The 20,546-nt window shown below is 40.8% G+C and overlaps 1 protein-coding gene across 1 annotated transcript; it reads left to right on the top strand.

The window, feature by feature from the left end:
• Window positions 1–284: 284 nt before the first annotated feature.
• sfrp1a (secreted frizzled-related protein 1a) lies at window positions 285–13,805 on the top strand. The gene is made up of 3 exons (XM_071481946.1): window positions 285–1,115; window positions 4,620–4,700; window positions 12,139–13,805. The coding sequence occupies exons 1-3, from the start codon at window positions 593–595 to the stop codon at window positions 12,462–12,464; spliced, it is 930 nt and encodes a 309-aa protein (XP_071338047.1). The 5' UTR covers window positions 285–592; the 3' UTR covers window positions 12,465–13,805.
• The last annotated feature ends 6,741 nt before the right edge of the window (window positions 13,806–20,546 follow it).

Below are 20,546 nucleotides of genomic sequence, written 5' to 3' on the forward strand. Positions count from 1 at the left end.
GGTTGACAATGAAAGGATGTCCCGGAAATCCTACATAATATATTATATATAATAATAATAATGATAAATTTTACACTTTAATGTTGCACAGCATGCATAAGAACTCACATATTAACAAGAATCATGGGTTTAAATGTATGTCTCCCTTTTCAGTATTTTGTCATGTCAAAGGAAGCAGAAGCAGGGGTGTAAAAGCTGGAGCAGGGAGGCTCCCGGAGAGTTTTTTACACACTGGGTAATTAAGCGCTTTGACTGACAGCAGAGTGCCAAAAGGCTCAGACGCACTCCGATTGGCCGGAGCGCACTTTACAACCTCTTGGTTTCCAGGCTGCGCACAGGCAGAGCGCTGTACCTCCCCGAACTCTCGCAGGAGACAGACGCACCAGAGGAGAGAGCCTGTGGACTTTACCCGAACCAGAAACTCTGCACCTTTTACGCACGTCGATCGGCAGAGCTCAGCTTTTTTTTTTTAATCTTTTTTTTTCCTACATTTGTTTCCTCTTGTTCTGAATTTCTTCATGAAGTGACTCTCCTGGTTCGCCTGCTTGACCCGCACTCAGCTGCATTCGTTTTATTGTGTCAAAGAGAAAGCATGAGGTCTACTTCTGAGTCGTTCTGCAGGATGATCCGGATCGCGGTGACGGTGGCGCTGCTGTCAGTGTGCGGGGCGTCAGAGTACGAGTACCTGAGCTGGAAGTCGGACGTGTACAACGGCGGGCGCAGCTACGGCAAACCCCCGCAGTGCGTGGACATCCCGGACGACCTGCGGCTCTGTCACAACGTGGGCTACAACCAGATGCTGCTGCCCAACCTGCTGGAGCACGAAACCATGGCCGAGGTGAAGCAGCAGGCCAGCAGCTGGGTGCCCCTGGTGCACAAGAACTGCCACCCGGGCACGCAGGTCTTCCTCTGCTCGCTCTTCGCGCCCGTGTGTCTGGAGCGGCCCATCTACCCGTGCCGCTGGCTGTGCGAGGCCGTGCGGGACGGCTGCACCCCCATCATGGAGGCGTTCGGGTTCCCCTGGCCGGAGATGCTCACCTGTGACAAGTTTCCCCAGGACGACGTGTGCATCGCCATGACGCAGCCCAACGCGACCGAGGCCACTAAACCCACAGGTAATCCACAGTCCGTCCCACTGAGGCTCTGAAGCCGCAGCCGGAGCGCTCACTGCTGTGTTTTTCAACCTGTGTTTATCAAGAGAAGTGCGGAGCTATTTCAACATCCTTTTAATTTAGTCCTGTGTGGGGTGGTGTCGGTGGTCAGTGAGCAGCTCCACCGGGACATCTGTGGGTTTGTGTCTTACTCAACTGCAACTTGATGGTGGTTGATGGAGGAGAATATCCTTTCGGAGAAACTCCCCAGAGAGGGGTCTCCTCTGGTCAGAAACCTGCTTCTCTGTTGGGGAGTATCATGTTCATGTCTTCAGTAATCTGCTGAATATCTCATCATATTTTCCACCAACTAATTTAGTCCTAAAATGCCAGAAACAATTATCAATAACCACCAAGCTCCCATAAGAAAAGGACATAGCCAGAATGTTCTGATACAGACCCAAGCTACTTGACTGAAAGAAAACTTTGTAATTATTTCAATTTTTTTATACTTTGTAAAATCTTATTTTGCAACATGTTGGTGAAATGCTGTTTCAGAGCTTTTTATTTTCTGCCAGGAATTAAACATGACCTAAAAGTAAACCAATTAAATTTTTCTCTAAAGATACCATATGTTATAAAGATAACCACCAAGTGTAATTTTATTTTTTGAACATAAACTCCCTCCAGGTTGCTAAAATCCTTAAGTTCATAGAAAAATACGCAGAACACGGCCTGAGTGGTTTGTCAGTGGTTTCTACAGCTCAGCCAGGTGGCATGTTCACATGTCTTGTTTTGTCAAACCAACAATCCGAAACAAAAAAAAACCCCAAAACACCTTGTGTAAAGCAGATAGAAGCAGTAAATCATCACATTCGAGAAGGGCTCATACGGCTCATATTTGGCATTTTTGTTTCATAAAAGACTTCAAAATAGCAAGCGATTCATTTTTTGTCATTTGGTTAACAAGCAGAAATTCAGGATTTCTTAATACAACAAACAATAAACTCTAAACATTCAGAAGAACTACCTGAGTGAGAAACAGCCAGCACTTTTGCCACTGTGTTAAAGTCGACACCAGTGCAGTTAAATGGGCTTGAGAATGTTATTTCAGGGGGGAAGGTGTGTTTGCAGATGCAAATCCCAGCACAAACAAACCAAACACTACCTTTTGGGGAGAAAATCAACCGTGAAAACCTGGATTTGATCCCATTTTAACAATGTCAGCCCCCATCACACTCCTTTGAGACAGTCTCATGCAGTTACACGCTCCTCTCAGTCTACGCTCTGCTGTATAAACTCTGGCTTTGACGTGAATGTGAAGTTGCTCGCTATTGACTTGGAGTGATGTTGTAATATTGAAAAAGCTCTAACAGATGGTAGTCATTTATTTCAAGGTGTTTGTTGAAGCTGGAGGACAATGCTGGGAGGGCATCCAGCAGTGAGAAGCGAATACATGCATCTATTAGTTCCCATTTTCTACCCAGCCATCTCTGACACATGCATTCAAACTGATGAAAGATGGAAAGATGAAGACATAATTTGAAAAACACACTGTCCAAATAATGTGTATTAAAATACACCCTGGAGGTGAGCGAGAGCCACGGTTATCATCTATCACCAATGGCTCCTCAGTTGCAGATTCCCCAAACCTGCTGGGACCGTGTGTGGGTTGGTGTGGAGCAGAGTCAGACACTTTATGCAGAACAGTGCAGTGGGGGGTGGGGGGTGTTGTAACATAGTCCAGAAAATTTGTGTTCCAGTGCTAACCTGATGAGCCAAGCTGACAAATACCAGAGAAACCCTGAAAAATGCACAAAAACAACAAGGCTGGGGAAGATAAAGCTCGGGCTGATGCAGAATAGTTTTGGTCTGAAGGTCGGGCTGCTGTGCTCGTGTCCCTGCCGGCTGCTTAGGTGAGGTGTGCGCCAGGGAGGAGAAAGTACAACCACCTCATTCACTTTGACCATAAAACAGAGGGGATTTTCCATCGTCACATCATCATCTTACTTATATTTCGTTCTTAAGCTGTAAATACACCACTCGAAGACATTTTTGCTGAACATGTTGGCTTTAAATGGGGGGATTGTGGATCAGCAATTACACAGTGCTCACTGTATCTGTAGAAGGTACGTATACCGTGTGTGTGTGTGTGTGTGTGTAGAGGGGGTGGGTATTACTGACTGACATGGTGGTATGGACGAAGGCCCATTTTTCTGAAAAAGAGCTCCCTTCTCAAGGTTAGGGGGACCACACAGAGCTGCACGCTCCCCAGACGTCACCTGTTATCATTTCTTGTCAGCACTGGTGATAAATACAGCCAGCGTTCTCCCGCAGGACAGAATCAGGCCTGTTGGAGCCGGACCGCTCGGAGCGTCACAGAAATTCTGTTTTCTGCCATGAATCTTCTCCTGGAACGTGGGGAGACAAAAGCAGCATAATCCTCTGAGCCGCTCTCCTTAATTATCATTAATGGAGGTCAGCTAACACTGCTGCATACAGGCTGGTGATAATTGATTTAAAAGGGGAACCAGGCTCAAATAGGAAAAGGGGACTCAGTGACTCTGTAAACAGTGTCTGTTTTCACAAGCTCTTTACACCTGGGTGTTACTTTCACAAGCTTTCGTTAAACACATGTAATGGACAACTGGCGATGGAGGGAAAACTGTTTGTTTTCCCTTTTCTTACCCCTCTGCTCAATGGATCCGGGTCCACGCTGTGACATTGAAATGCAGTCAGTTTGAGTTAAATGCTGCAGGACACTGCGATCGCATTGCAGGTCCAAGTTTGTTTGGAAAGTAAGCTCAGCTGTTTTGCATGAAGCAATCATTTGTGGTATTAGAAAGAATTGAAAAAATGTGTTGGTAAAATATTTGCAGATATGCCTCTAGACTGAATTACTTTTTGGCAACAACACATTTTGGCTTTGTCTTCGGCCGGGTTTTTGTCTTCGAGCTGGATATTATTACCTTTTTTTTTGGAATGTCAGAGCATTCCTTTAAGCTTGGATTGAATATCATTACCATGTATTCCTCCCACATTTCTAATACTTTTTTTTTTCCATCTCAGCATGTATACATTGCTGCTGACCATTATGGAGAGATCCATTTTGTAAAGTGTCTAAACGTAAGAAAGTGAGGAACAGTGTTTACTGCAGCTCTTAGTCAGAGCCAGCTATAAAAGCTGAAGACATTCCTCACTGAGGTCAGGTCACCAGACACAAGAATAGGATCTCTGCATGTGAGGTTCAGTGTGTGTAGAGATTTGCAAAATAAATCATTTCAAATTGGAATCTAAGAGCAGGGATTTTAATAAAAGAATAGTTTAATAGTTTAATTCCTCTTCAAATGATAAATGACTGTTTTATTTCCCTCTTGATCCTTTGTTTCTTTTTTTTGCCTGCATACAAAATGTGAATAAATCAAATGTAAAATCATATCAGTGATTTATCACTACCATGTATTTTTGTCTCTTTTCCACTGATTTCCAAACCGTGTCCCTTCTTTTTTATTTTTTTTTCTCCCACAGGTTACTCTCCCATCTGCCCTCCATGTGACAATGAAATGAAAACAGACGCCATGCTGGAGCACATGTGTGCCAGCGAGTTTGGTAAGTGTTCTCCAAACACCCACTGCGCCAACACACACACACGCACACACACACAAATACACACAAATGCACACCCACACACACACACACACAACATTTAAAACACTGTACACAGCCCACTCTGATGGGCCTTGACATGCATCACAGCTCTGCACAAAATCAGAAGAGCAGCATGAGATTGCATCAACCGTATCTGCCATCTTCAAGCTTTAAAACAGCCCATGAATTCTTAACAAAGTATGTAAAGCATGTCAAGTATGTCGAAGTGCACCTTGTATGTGGCCATGCTTTGTCCGTATTTGGCAATTTTTCTGTGTTAAAATTAATGATGCCGTCTGTTCTTATGTAAAAGTTCCATGTGAGGTTTTATCTCTGGGTCAGATGCACCAGGCCTGTCTGGTCTGGTGAAGGATGATGTTCTGTAACTAATGAACTGGGGTCATTAAAGTCTTTATGTGGCAGATCCTGGCTGTAGTTAAGTGGGATGTTTGCTCTGCTGTCTGGGTAGACTGTTGTTACAGAATACCTTCTGCACACGGGGGGAACATCCACATTAACCTCTTCCTAAATGAAGCAGTTAATGATAAACCACATGTTTGTTTTACTTTGAGCTCAATGGATGACACATTCTGATGTACACACACAGAAATGAGGAATCAAGAAATGCTTATCTTGCTCATAGTTAACGGCCAAATGTCTTTCCTTCCTCATTTTGTTCACAGCGAGTTTTAGCTCTATGAATAATCAATAGAAGCTAATCTCGTTTAATGTCACTGTCCCTTTTATTCGACATTTAAAGGAGCTATTTGTCTTTTGCCATATAGTGAGCAAAGGAATCTAGATGCTGAACTCACAACATTTGTTCTAGACTGGTAAGTAAACAGCTGTTAATGCTAACAGTGGCTATGTAGCAATAGCAAAACTTACATATAGCTCCTTTATATCACCATTCTAAAGTGGGAACACAATACATGTTGGATTTGTAATTATCTGCTCAAAAGTCACAGTCACGACACGCCGTGCCTCGCCTTCAGACTGGGGGCAATCCTATAATTCCCTGTCTATGCAACCCACCGCAAGGACTGTTCCCCTAAGATAGGCTACTGTCGCTGTCTGCGCTAATGCTAAGTGGGTAAAACTAGCGAGCTGTGCTACATAAATAATCATGACACTGAGAATCTGATAAGTGGTGTGTGGAAGCATTTGGAATTCAACATCATGGACGGAAAATCTGAGAAAACGGGAATATTTGGAAATTCGAGAGATCGCCTTTTGTGAAAGTAAGACCTTGCAAGCTACAGTCAGTTTCACGCGTTCATTTCATCAGAGCATCTTCATCCAACTAGAGAGGTAACCAGACATGAACAATGACAAACCAGGGAGGAAGGAACATCTTTAGCTGATAGCGATGCTTGATTAAGTTTACTTAGTGTAGTTAGCCTTTAGTTCAATTAAAAACACAAACATCAACTGAATTACAGTTATGAGGACTCCCAGAAATAATATGTGCATGATGCACACAGGATGCAAGATGTTATGCTTTCATCTTTTATTCACTAGCTGGACCAAAATTTGCGTCAGCCTGAATTCCAGGTGCCTTGCCGAGCAAATATAGACTGGATGCACATTGGAACCAGACTTTGTTCTAGTTCTAAGGAAAAGTTTAAAGTTACATTTGTTTAACGAATTGCCCTGTTGTTTATGCTGCGGTGATGGGATTCGCTTTTTTTTTAGTCTGCGTCCTGGTTTGCCAAGAGGAGAGTGGCACATTATTGGCTTGTTTCATCTCCAATGAAGACAGATGTTGTTTTGCTTGCTTGTCATAAGTCTCCTAACCAGCTGACATGTGAGGATACACAGACAGATTTAGTATCAGGCTGAGGATGAGACACTGTGCTGCTTATGTTGCAGGTTTGAACCCACAAGGGACCGACCGCCTCTGGAATGCAACAAGCGTTGCTGGGATTTCAGTCTGAGTTGATTGCAGCGGGTAAACAACTAATGCCTGACAGCCTGACAAGAGATAGCATCGCTGGTTGTTTCACCAGCTAGGCTAAAGATTTGTTTGTTGCTTTTTCCAGCCGATGGAATTCAGTTTTCGGTCTGAGGAGGAAAGTGCATCTATAAATATATCTTAACGGCAGCTGAACACAAACACATGTTAATGACTTGTCTTGAAGAAGATGAAAATATGCAGAAGGAAAAATCCCACGCTTTAATCACGACGGGTTTTATCCCACCAACGAAAGATAAAGCCATCATCCTGATTGCATTCTGCTAGTTAAGACTTGACTGAAAGTGGACGCCAAAGGTAGGTAGCAGCATGTTTTAGGAGCCTGTGTTTAAAATCCAAATTGCAGATAAGACTGTCTGTTTTGTTTGAGGTCCGCGAAAAATAGATATGATAGATAGAGTCAGTGCTCTTCTCTGAGGAGCACGGAAATGGAAAACCACGAAGAGGTTTGAGGAATGAATCAGTGACTTGCACCGAAGTCTTTATTAATCTATGTGGACCAATCATGTGTGAAATATCCCCTCCCTGGCAGTGAATTAGCATTTTTGTCCACTGAAAACCACACTTACTGGAAGTTGTGAAAGATCTGTTCTCTGTTAAGGTAGAAGTGAAGTGTGCTGTTTGGTCATAGGAGTGTTTCGAGCATGACACCCTGCATAATTGCTTCCCATCAATTGCACAAGCGCATTTGTCTTTTCCATGTGGTTTGATCCTGATAAAAGCAGAGAACACTGCAGCAAGGCAGCTTTGAACTTGAGGTGGCTGGATGTGGAGTTCCTCTGGCAGAGGAGGAAAGATTTTTGTAAGTTAGATGTGTGTTTCCAAGATAATTCATCAGAGTCGGTGTAATAAGTAACAGGTTCTTAGTGGAGCACTTTTAGTCCACTGAGTGAGGACTGATGCTCCCTGATTTCTCTGAAATCCTGATCATTCTCCTTCTAGCACACACATAAGCACACATAAGCACACACACACACACACACACACACACACACACACACACACACTATTTGTGGCACTCAGCTGGTAACGGATTTACAGCTCATCCCACTCAACACTTTGTTCCCACCACAATTTATCTCTGTGCTTAAGGTTTTACGGTACCTCATTGTCCCAAAAAAAACTCCAGCACCCCTCAATTAAATCTCCTCTCTGCCTCGGTCAGCTCACTTTGTTGTCGGTGCCAAATTACTCCTTCCCTTTGCTGATGCAGTAAACAACAGGGCAGCCCTGCACTGGAGAACTGATCACTGCAGCTAAATGGATCAGTTGTGTTTCCATTACTGTAAACGAAGAGCGGTGCACACCCTTCTGCTGGGTTTATGACACCCTGGCAGCTGGAAGCCTCTGACCAGGCACAGGGACTCAGTTCAGGTGTGAGGGATCAGAACAGAAAGAGGAACCTGGAGCGAAATAACTCAGATTGTTGAAGGAAAAATAATATTGTTATATAAACTTTACACAAATAACTAAATCTGATTTTCATTATTCTAAAAAAAAAAAGGGTTTCTGAATAGTCTACTTATGCCTGAAATAAAATGATGTCCTCTTAGCTTTTCTGTGGCTAGAATGAGCTATTTGTGGTCAGATTTTATGAGTCAATGCATTAATGAAAGTTAGAGTCACTTAGACTTAGTTTTTGTCAGACACATGGCACATGTCTGACGTATAAAAATAATGCACAGTTCATTTTGTTAAACTGGTTCCCTTCCCTGCTTGTAACCCTTTACATCAAAGCAACATTTTTGTGACCCCTAATCACCAGTTCAAACAAACACTGATATTTTAGGTGCCTGAAGAGGTCAAAATCATCCAGTAATTCACTAGAAAAAAGCAAAGATAAACCTTTTAAATTTTTTTGTTTAGCAGAAATATATTGTACCTCACTGGTTTGTCTTCCAAGCCAATGTGGGTAACCATTTATTATATGAAAAAAAAAGAAAAAGAAAAAGAAAAAGAAAGGACACCATTAAAAATATACATACATAAGTAGGGAAGTATTATTGGCAAAGTATACCTATTAACAATATTTTAAAGTTTGTGGTTGATCTTTTAACAAGAAGGAAGAAGGGCAGAGAAACATTTTTCTTTGTTAAATACTGAACACGATTCTCTCCTCAGGCTTGTAAAACTATTTCATGTGAAGGAATCTGAGAAGGAAAAATCACTTTTTGGTTGAATTCCTCAAAACTCGTGACCATAATAAGGCCAAAGCCTACTGTACGGTGGAGGGTCACAAGTGCATACCAGTAGCTGATATTGTCATTTTGAGGGTTCATGGCCAAAAAGGTTGGGAAGCACTGGTCTAATCTTATTAGTGAATCATGTGTTTTGTGTGTAGAATCAAACTTTATTAAGTATTAGCAGTCAGATAAATATGGTGAAGTAGAAAAGGACTGTTGGCATGCGGAAATAGAAAGATGAAAACCCTCCAGTGCCTGCAAGTTCTACTTAAATGAAGTAGCCACTTGGCCACTTGAGTACTTATAACTTTTCTTTACTGTTTATATGTCGTCTTGCATACCTTTGTTATTTTAGGATACCGATTGATTCTAAGAATTATTTTTATAAATATTCTTAAAGTGATTTCAGCCATATTGTGCAGCTCCAGCTCCGATGTGAGTTTTTTGGCTGGCTCAGTCCGATCACGTTATTCTCTGAGCACAGTCTCTTTGTTTTGGTGACAGAAACGGCGCTTCACAGTCCATTGTTGAGAATCTCATGCAATCAAGTGTCATTTGAGAATATAGTTGCAGCACCACTGAAGACCACCTACAGGATAGATTATCATGCTGTTGTTTAAACACCTCACTTCGATTGCACATTATAATTATGCGTGGATACTTTTGAAATCTTACAGGAGGAAAAACACGAGCAGGAACAGTTTCACCAGCTGTAAGGAAAAAAAAGCATTGTTATCAACACAGCTGTTTAATTATTTGATGTTAACTAGTTACTGTATGATGTTGCTGAGGAGATTAAGGCCTCAAAAAAACACGAGGTGCAAAGAAAGTTCATAGCGTCAAAAGATTATCAAGGATGGAGGAATTATCAAGATGAGGTCCTTTCAGGGGTGGGCCAGGGTTTCTCTTTTATGACTCACTAATTATGAATGCTACCCATTTTGATTTCACTGAACACTAAGCCTCCTAACAGAGACCATTTCAGAGACTAGAGACAGAGGATAAAAGTCTTAATCCCTACCATGTGCACTCTTAATACTGGGAAAAACAGGGCGGCCCTTTTTTAACACTTTAATTAGCAATGGGAGATGCGAGCGCAAAGGAAGAGATGAAACGTTTCACAGTTCCTTAAAGTGCCAATTCAGGTTTTTATGTCAAGCACAATTCTCCAAAAAGTGAATCAAGAGGGATTTGGTGTCAAAAACTGTGGAGAAAATTAGACAGAAGTTTCAGTTTTATCAGTCCAGATCTTTGCTGGAGTGTGAAAATGATTCATGCTCAATCAGGCTGTTCCCTGCGCTGTAGGTCACAAGACTCCGTCTCCGACGTGACTCAGTGATTTATCCCGACACCAGCTATGTCAATTCGATTGGACATGGCATGCTGTGCTTTTTTTTTCTCGCCCTGCTGTGTCACAAGGTCATCCATGCCACACACACATCACTATATGTCAGTAGAAAATGAGAGGACGTAATGTGTGGAGGCATATGGAGATTTGGACCACCAAAGTCTGACTCGTGCTCCGTTTCAGAAGGGGAACTGGCGGAAACAGAGTGATTAGAAGGTTAAATAGAGTTTAGTGAAAGATCAGGAGTATTATAGTCAATCTGAAAAACAGATGAAAGACAAGAAAGAAGGCGCACCAGTGCAGTGTTACGCTGTGCTAATTACAATTTATCTTTCTTAGCTAGATCTGATGATTTTTTTTCTTCTTTTTTCTTTTTTTGTGGGGAAAATTGGCTTTGTGTGTTATTGTGTTTGATCTTTGATGCCAAACATGGCTCTTGGATTTAGTATCAGACAATCTCTGAAACAGATATTGCCTTATGTAAGAAATTGGCCTAAACCCCATTAATTCAAGGTTTCTGCTGCATGAACAACATTTGCAACAATGTCCTGCATATATGAAAGTTTCCAATCATCAGGGAAATCATGAATTTTCAGTGAAGTCCTGATACAAAACCATAAACAAGACTCAGTCAGTAAGTTTCTAACCAGATTGCATGGTATGGCACACCAGGTATAGTACTGAGCTAGATAAACTGTCCAGGCTGATGTATTGACATTGATGTATTGTTTATTGCTCATATGTTGGTATTATTTTACATGTATAAGTGTTGTGAACCTGCAGTATCCAGAAGGCAAAATCCAGTATCAGTTGATCTATAGTGTTATACTGATAATTTTCAATTTATTGCTCTAGTGTCACTGTGCTTCAGGCTTTCAACTAACCCACTAATATCTGATCATGTCCCCATCTGGCTTTTTTCCAAGGTGTTCAATAACTTACAGTATTTGAAGAAGGTGAACATGGCCCCTTCATGTACCTATAGGATCTGTGTTGAGCGACAGTCACCTGTATGCTATATGTAAAATAAACCTGGCTGCGTCTGCCATGTTAAGTATATGTTATTTAATTTTCTAAAGTTCAAAGTATACAGGCCATATGACGAAAAACAACTTAATGTTGAAATATAGAGGTCTATTGTCAGCTGACATTTGTCTGCTGTCCTCTTTATACTGTGGTAATCAACCCCTTAATATCTCTGAGTGTGTTAGGCCAGTGTGAAGAAATCAATGATCAAGACCGCTTTATAATAATATTGGTTTTCTTCATGATTTTGGCATAAATGCGGAGAAATACTTTGATTTTTCTGAGATAAGAAATTCTTTATATTTTATTTAGTTTGACAACAATTTTCCAAAGCTTTGGGAAACTATATCATATCACAATATTGCCCGATTTCATATTCATATTTAACTCTGTAATGTAAAATCCAATAACGATACAATGTCCACCGGAAGTTTTTCTTTACCATAAATGCCTAACATAAAGTAATAATCTTGATACTGATCCTGCAGATTTGTTTTTTAAAGAACTGTTACCAACATACACACAAAGCAGGACATTCACAGTGGAAACATGAACCTGTCAGTGTCAAATGACCTCAAACCTACAGTGAAAGGGTTAGTCCAGCTATGAATAATGCAATTCACATAACGTTACAATGCAGTGAAAAAAGTGTGATACTTTCTTCAATAAGTTTCCCCCTTGGTCCAGAATCACATTAGCATACTTTCTCATCCCTGAAGTGACGGCCACTCTTCATCATGTTTTATTTTGCTTGCAGAGATTGTGCACTAGTGGTATCAAGAGGCAACAGTATACTTATACCAAACATTTGGTACATGAAGTCACCTTTAAACATGACATGTTTTTTCTCCTTTTCTCCACTTACAGCTTTCAAGGCCAAGATCAAGGAGGTGAAGCGGGAAAACATGGACCGCAAGGTGATCCTGCAGAAGAGGAAGAAGATGTTGAAAGCAGGGAACCTGAAGAAGAAGGACATGAAGAAGCTGGTGTTGTACTTGAAGAACGGTGCGGATTGCCCCTGCCAGCAGCTGGACAACCTGGGAAACCAGTATCTTATCATGGGCCGCAAGGTGGATAAGCAGTACCTCCTCACGGGCATCCACAAGTGGGACAAGTCCAGTAAAGAGTTCAAAAAGGCCATCAAGAAACTCAAGACCTACAAATGTCCCGCCTTCGAGAACGTCTTCAAATAATATCACCCTGCTGCCATCCTTGGTCGCATCTCATCCTACATATGAACTTGCATTAAGCATTAAAATCCCAAACTTTGCTTTCTGTTGTCCTGTTTATATATCTATATATCTTTGTATATTTACAGATATACTTTGAAATGTCCATTATCAAGTTTTAGTCAAATGTGGTGAGTGATGACACCACAGATAATTAAAGGGTTGGGTTTCCTTTTTTTTCTTCTGCTTAAGAAAAGGACATTGTAGTAAAGGCCCTTCCTCACTGAAATGATTTCCACTATATGTATGTAGATACTTTCTTACACTCTGTCATCCTGCAGCTCAGTGGACTTTGCTGAACGGAATAGTTGGACATTTTTGGGAATAAACGTATTTGCTTTCTTGCCAAGAGTTAGATGAGAAGACTGATACCGCACTCATGTCTGTGCAGTAAATATGACGCTAGAGACAGCAGATGGTTAGCATGTGTTAGCCTAAAGACTGGGAGCAAAAAGCTAGCATGAAAACACAAATTTTTGTTTTTACATTTTTTTTGTACATATTAAATGAATGAAATAATGAATGAAATATAATGTGGTATTTAGCGGAATTTAGATGTGCTGGTAGACAGATTCTTTTGTGACAGCTAGGCTAGCTGTTTCTTCCCACTTTCAGTCTTGCTAACGCAGGCTAACCATGTACTGGCACTTGCTTCAAATTCAGCATAGATAAATGAGAGTAGTATTGATCTTTGCAGTGAAAATGTCCAACTACTCCTTTAAGTCTGTCTCATTTTGATCATATAATAAATCATACAATTACTGATTAGTCTACAGATTTGACAGTTGGAGTTTTTTTTTTTTTGAGCTTTAAAAGCCGCACTGTACAGAGCAGCTCCAGATAGAGTTCCTGTTGAATAACTTATTGACAGAAATATGAGAGTGCTGCCGTTAGCTGATTGTTTTGTCAAACTAAAGACTGCACTACCTTCAGTTTTGATTATTTCCTTTTCATTTCTTAATTTTTCATTGTTAGATTTCTTTTTGTTACTTGAAAAAAACCTTAAGAGAATCGTAACCACCGATCTGCATCATGAGATTATGTGTAAACTTGTGTGGCAGACATCACTTTGGTGTTTCTTTACATCCAGTCTAATTGATATTCATCGGTAAGTGGAAAATGCCTTGTAGTCATATGTGTTTAAACGTGCAAAAAGTTATCAAAGTGCAAATATTGCCAACTCTGTGTTCTGGTTTGTTTTGCTGGTCCGTTTTAGCACTATTTTGTTGTGGATTTGAATGTGAGCGGTGCATTTCTGCCTATTACATGTACATACAAATTTTACATAAATATGGAAAAACTGTCTATTATATTATTTCATTTTCTTTTATGGATTTTTATAGACATGGTGATGTTGTCTGGTTGGTCAACCACCAGGTCCAGTGAAATAATTCAACAACTACAGGATGGGCACAGTTTTTTAAACATCTAATCCAGTGTAATTTTATCCAGCCTGATCAGTAATCATGTTTATTTTATTTTATTTATTTATTATGAATGTCTACTTTCACCCCTCAGTTCATTATCATGCCAGATCTGAGAATGCAGCTGAGTGATAAAGCAACAGAGCAGTCACTTTAGATGTATGGACAGATGATTACAGTAAAATCAGGGCTTTGTTTCACTTTGCAGTACATCAACAACAAATGGGAGCTGTCTGAGCGAGTGTTTGCACATCTGAATGGGAAACAACATTGTGCAAAATGATTCAACATACCTTCCAACTTCAGCTGCTTAACACTGTCACTGTGGTCCTGTTCAGACCTTGATCACAAGTGTCTTGACTCCTGGGCCACGTTGAAGGACCACCTACTCTACTGACATCCTGTGCCACCATCTAATTAGTCCCACCACAGTTTAATAATGAGCAGAACATATTTTACTATTTACTAAAACCTTGTTTAATTGTAGAGTTCTGTGCAGTGCAATCATTCACTTCGCCCCTCCTTGCCCTGCTCTCATTCAAATGATGTACAGTAGGGTCCAAAAGTCTGAGACAACTTTTCCATTCAGGAACACGTATTTATTTTCATATGGAGCAGGAAAGTGATCGGATAACCAAGATGCATGTAATGCCAGCTCTGCACAGGGTCTGTGAACATGAGCAACAAAGCAACTCTGTGCCCAGGTACAGTTTCACAGAGCTGCTAGCACATTGCTAGACTACCAAACAGGCAATACCCCAGAACCCTTGGTTGTTGGGAAATTACATGCAGTAGTTTAATTAATTACAGATTTGTTTGCAGATACACATCACTATAGCACAGTGAAAACTTAAATGGTAAGGACCCTGAAGTGGCCCTAGCATTTTTACTCACAGTGTTTGTAGAGGTTATTATCACAAATTGACTGACATATATATTAATGTGGGGCAGGAAAACGTGGCTCCATTTTTTGCTCATCCCATTACAGCCCCTTCATTCATCGTGGCATCTTCCTACATTATAGAATGCCTTTGTATCACATCTAATCACAATATTAATCATATCAATTAAGTGTGTAGGACATATCATGAGGGCCTGATTGAGTGAATGATAAATACATACGATGAAAATACAGCCTGCATCAAAAGGATCTGAATTTGCATTGTTTTGACATCATCTGCAGACAGTTTACAGCTTATTTTATGTGTGCATAAGAGCCATTAACTATTCTGGTTACTTTTAAACTTGAAAATTTGGCATCTTAAAACTGCCTTGCCAAGACCGTGCAGCCTTTTATCTTTCTCTTAACCATTATTTATGTAGTTTCACGTGATAGGTAATGCACTTAAAACAAAGTGGAGCGTGAAGTGCGCAAGCAGCCAGCTTCTGCTTTGACAATCATGTCAAACAGAGAGCTTTTTCTGAGCTGTGCCAAGCTAACATCTTCACGCTTTTTGAAAAGATAGAGCATCTCGCTGCCAGATCTCCACACTGAAGGAGCTCTCACGCACACATGTTTTTATTCCCCACCATCTGTCTGATGATGCTAAATTCTTGTCTGGTGTCTTCTGATTCAGGTTCACTGTGGTTTCACAGGCTGTTGGTGCCTCGGTATGTGGTGTGCAAATGCTAATCCTGAGATACACATCATTAGCAGCTCATGCTGATAATGAACTCTAATGTTTTCTTAACCAAAGGGCAGTGCTGTCTAATCAACTGTCAAATTCAACAGATTTGTTTTCAAAAAGCCTGTGCTGATGGATTTGGTTCCTAGCTGAACAGGCATGAACCCTCCCATACTGTTTCATTTGATTCATGAACAATAACATGCAAATGTGTACAGAATCCAAAGGCCTGACAGAGGCAGTCGCCTTGTTAGCCAACTTGTATTTTCCCTGCACAAGAAACATAGAACAGAGAAACTTGATGAAAAATGTTTTAATCTAAATACGTTTATGAGCTGAAATCCATCATGTCACTACAACATGTGTAAACAACAAAACATGAAACCATTCTGTCAATAAAAAGGCTTGTTAAAAACCAGGAAGTATCAAACGGACCAACGTCTTGCCCATCTGGTTTCAGTAATGGCTTTGGTATTGGAAAATATATCTCAGATGTGGACTTTGCTTTCTAATCATTACTTCAGCTGCCTTCAAAAGAGCCCCAGAAAACCTGGGGCCAAGATCCAGCTTTGTCCCATTAAGAGATGATCTGCAAAAAACATCCTGTTGGATTCGTCGTCTCACTGAAAACCTCAAATTGACAAAGCTGATGAAGTACTATTTTGATTGGTTCCACGTCAGAGACTAGGAAAGTATTCAATTGTCCCTCCAATATTAATACCACACATTTGTGTTTCAGTCTATGTAAGATGCTGCTAAGACAACATATTTGTGATATATGTGCATCGGAACCTGTGCAAATGTGCTTTTGTTTAAACAAAAATCTTTGGCCCAATGAAAACCTACACTTCCATTGGTGCATATTTACGGTGGGCCTGATAGCTCAATGCACTTATGCAAACATAAGTAAGTAAATTCAGAAAACACTGTCACCATATTGACAACACGTGCTGCACTCACATCACAACAAAGGTGTTTCCAGGGGATGCTAAAAAGTGACGAACCTGGCTGGGATGCAGTTGTTCAATGATTTGTGACAGTTGAAGTTAAAAGCATTGAACAACAAGTGCTCCATTTTTCACACATGGCTGGTATTTTTTCAGCAAAGTCCATTTCATTTATTTGCATTCGATGACTGTCTCCACCTTTACGCCAGGATTCACACTGGTGACCCTCCTACAAAGAGTCCAGATGAATCCATGAGCTTACCAGACCAGTGCAAAAGACAAAAGCCAATGCTTGGACAGTACTGCTGACTGTCTTCTTTAGTCTGCTTCATTAAAATAAATGTGCTGTGCTGACCTGTAGAAGCAAAATGCACCATTACCACCAGCAGCCACGTGTGTCAAACTACTTAGCAAGCTTAAGACCAAAGTGAAACAATGAATTGATGCTACTAAGAAGTATTGTGTGTGTATCCAAGGATTGATATATCTTATTCCTCTGTGAGCTCCATTACTGTGCCAAAACTATTAAAAATACATCAGTACAATTTTACAGTGGGTGACATACAGTTTTCCAACATGAACAAGCACACTGTGGTTAATTTTGACTCACTACCACACACACTTTCCTGCTGCTGGTTCTTATCTTGCTGGACGTGTCCACAGCCTTTGACACAGTGAATCACCACATCCTGCTGTCTGTACGTGCTGATACGATCATCTCAGGCGAAGCACTTTCTTGGTTTAAATCCTATCTCACTGGGTGGTCCTTCAGTCTATCTTGGCAAGGACAAAAATCCTTATCCCATCCTCCCCCCACAGGGGTGTCTCAAGGATCGGCACTGGGGCCCCGTCTCTTTGCAGTATACACCACCTCCTTGGGCCCGATTATCCAGTCACATGGCTTCTCATATCACCACTATGCAGATTACACCCAACTATACCTAACCACCTTGCCAGATAGTCTAGCTGTCTTTGCACCACCCTCAGGTGAACTCTTCCTCCAACCAACTATCCCTCTCTAACCACGTTGCATCTGTTTCCTGGTTGCACTGCTTTCTGCTACCTCTAACACCTTAACATGCCTAACTAGCACATTACTATGCACTATGTACACTTTGTTACCTTATGGCCTTGCATTTATTCAACAGATGTAGTACTTTGTATTACTTACTCCAAGGTCTCGTGCTGCACTGAAGCTTTGGTGTTGTTCCTCATTTATAAGTCACTTTGGACAAAACTGTCTGCCAAATGAGTCAGTGTGATGTAATGCAAATATGTACCTGAGCACCAATTTTGGATTAATCCGCAGCTGAAAATAGCCCCTAGCAAATTTGTATTTCCACCTGTTTGAATGATTTCAACTGAATTATGTTTGCTAGAAAATTCCAGTGGCCAGCTGTTTTGGGAAATTACTGAGTCTCTTTTCAAAAATAGGACTTATTTGTGACCTTTTTAAACAATATTACATCTTTGGTGGAACCCAGTGAACTTGGTGCTGAGAGACACAGACGTGGGTAGGGAAGTCCACACACTGTGTATTTACTGGTTTTGAAATATTTTCTGTACAGTTTTAACAGTACTTTCTATTAAAACGTTATCACACTAACATTTCAGAAAACCGTTTAGCAAAGACTTTTCCTACCTCTGAGATCACAGTGAATACTGTCTGGTACTAGTAACTCAATACCAGGAGAGGCTGTAGTTACCTCTTTCTCTCCCCTGTGTTCTAAAGAACACATCTGGGGAACTTTTGGTTTGGACACCTCTGTCTATTTAAGATGCAACTCCACATCCTCAAGTTAACAGGATGAAACAATGAAGTGTAATCAGGACTTATTGCACTTTTTTTGTTGTTTTTTTCTTCACTAGGTCCAAATGTTTTGTTTTATGGATCTCTGAACCATGGCTGAGCCTTGAGGTTTTGAAAAGTGAGGTACTTCTCTGTTCTTAATCCATGTATGCGCCTTCAAAGCTGCTGCTGTTTCCCCAACTGCTATAAAACCATCCTTTGTATTTAATGGTATAGCTGTATTCTCTGTTTTATGGTGCACCATCAGTAGCCAGGAACTTAAAAGGGTCATTTTGGAGGACTTTGTGTGGGCGGCTCAGTCAACCATAATATGCTCCGTCATAAAACAGGAAGATGTATACAAATCACATTTAGGAACTAGCCTTAAAATTATTTCCTGTAGTTACATATAAAACTATGTCCTCTTTAACACAGTTTGGAATGGAGTTTGATTTTCTAAAATACAACATGGGCATGGCTAGGGCTACTCCGGAGTGTGAGACTGCATAGATTTACAAGTCATTTAAATACAGAAGTGTTTTTGGCTCTTTTACTGACCCTGAGCTACAGAACAAACTATGAATGTCTCCGGCTTGTCTGCAGGTTTCAGAAGGAGGGATGAGGCGGCACACTGACGTAGACACCAGGTTCCTCTGGAATTCACAGATTGTACACATATTGGCAGATTGGTCATATCAGTCTTCTGGCTGGCCCAGAACCTGAGACATCTAGTGGAACTCGCCGTGTGAGATTCTGATTATAACAGCCTTTGAAATCCAGGGGAAGAGATGATAACCTGAAAGGAAAATAAAACAGAGAAACAATTGTTTTCTTTTTCACACAAGTCCACAAGGGAGCAGGAGGGGAAGGGGGGTATGAGGCGGACTACACATGTGGCCGGCGGCCATATGTTTTTGAATAATAGCCATTAGTTTTAAGAGGATGATGTCATTGTAGGTTTGCTGTTCCAGTAACTATATTCCTCCAGTCCTGGATTGGATCCCTGAAACGACTCCTGCAATGCATGATTCTTATTCTGCGCTGAGCACGGTGAGGAAATATTTGCAGTAAACATGCACTGATCGCAGAGCGTGCTCCTTCAGCCTGATCACATAAAGTTATAATCAGATCAGGCTTTTGTTGCTTCAGGAATTAGCCTTCAGGAGGAGGAATAGAAGTCCTTCCAGCAGAGGTATATTTTTGATTTACTCAGATTTTAATTCATAGCTTTCAGCAAGCAGTTAAATCTCTTCCTCTTTGCGAAACCTCTCACTCAGGCGTATCCTCTTTGCCTGTGGACCTGGGCAAAGATGGGAGCAAGTATGAGTCTCAAGATAAAGTTGCATGGTGCCAGTGTCAACAAGGCCATGTTGTTTTGGAAGCACTTCACTGACGATCAATCACCAGTGACCAGCCTCAAGTTGTAAAAACATTTGGTGAAAAAAGTCAGGATTTATGATTGGTCATTAAAAACCATGAAGACCTGTCAGAAATAACCACAGCGAGTAATTCAAAGTTGTGCTACAATGGAAGCAGCTGGGTCAACTTTGGGGACCTGATGTTAAAATGTTTGGGATGATTGATTCATGCAGAGAATTAACTATTGGTCAATGCTTTTAACAGGAATCAGACATTGAAATTTAGAAAAAGTTATATTTAATAAGTTATTCACTGGTCTCCACTTCATTATAAGTTGTTTTTTTCTTAGTTAATCAAAAACAAAAGAAATCCATTCAACATTCCCACAAAAACATTTATTTATGTAATCTTTGCTCACAAGATCATAAATTCACATAACGTCAATCACTTTGCTACTTCATAAAGATTTAAAACTATTCTGCAAATAAAACTGCAGGCACACTGTGTTGGGCGTGTGCCTGTTTGCAACACACACAAGGCACAGTTACAACAAATTCTTCAGCTGCATCAGGCATACAGCTCTTGAGCTGATGCATGAGGAGCGAGCTTCATGGCTCCGAATCAGCTAAATCCATCATGACAGCCCGTAAAAAGTTCAGTTGTTGCTCAATGCCGCCTCTCCTGCTTCCAAAGCCAACAATTTTAAGTGAATTTCATAAATTGTTCCCCCAATAAACCACAAGCAGCTGTTACTTAGCAAAGTTATGACCAGGATATTGGGGGAGAGCAAACCCACTTAAACTCACTTTCACCAGGATTTAATTGCACACTGAAGTTTACTCATTCCTCTAACATGCAGCTTCATTACCTAAGCATTGTTTACAGTAATGTGTTATAAGATC

This window comes from Trachinotus anak, unplaced genomic scaffold (assembly GCF_046630095.1).
Source record: "Trachinotus anak isolate AG129_WGS33_773 ecotype Australia unplaced genomic scaffold, CSIRO_AGI_Tana_v1 ptg000008l, whole genome shotgun sequence".
Taxonomy (NCBI): Eukaryota; Metazoa; Chordata; class Actinopteri; order Carangiformes; family Carangidae; genus Trachinotus; species Trachinotus anak.

Coding starts and splice junctions, on each gene's coding strand:
- sfrp1a (XM_071481946.1), top strand. CDS start 593: ATGAGGTCTACTTCTGAGTCGTTCTGCAGGATGATCCGGATCGCGGTG. Junction 1,116..4,619: donor CGAGGCCACTAAACCCACAG/GTAATCCACAGT, acceptor TTTCTCCCACAG/GTTACTCTCCCATCTGCCCT. Junction 4,701..12,138: donor CATGTGTGCCAGCGAGTTTG/GTAAGTGTTCTC, acceptor CTCCACTTACAG/CTTTCAAGGCCAAGATCAAG.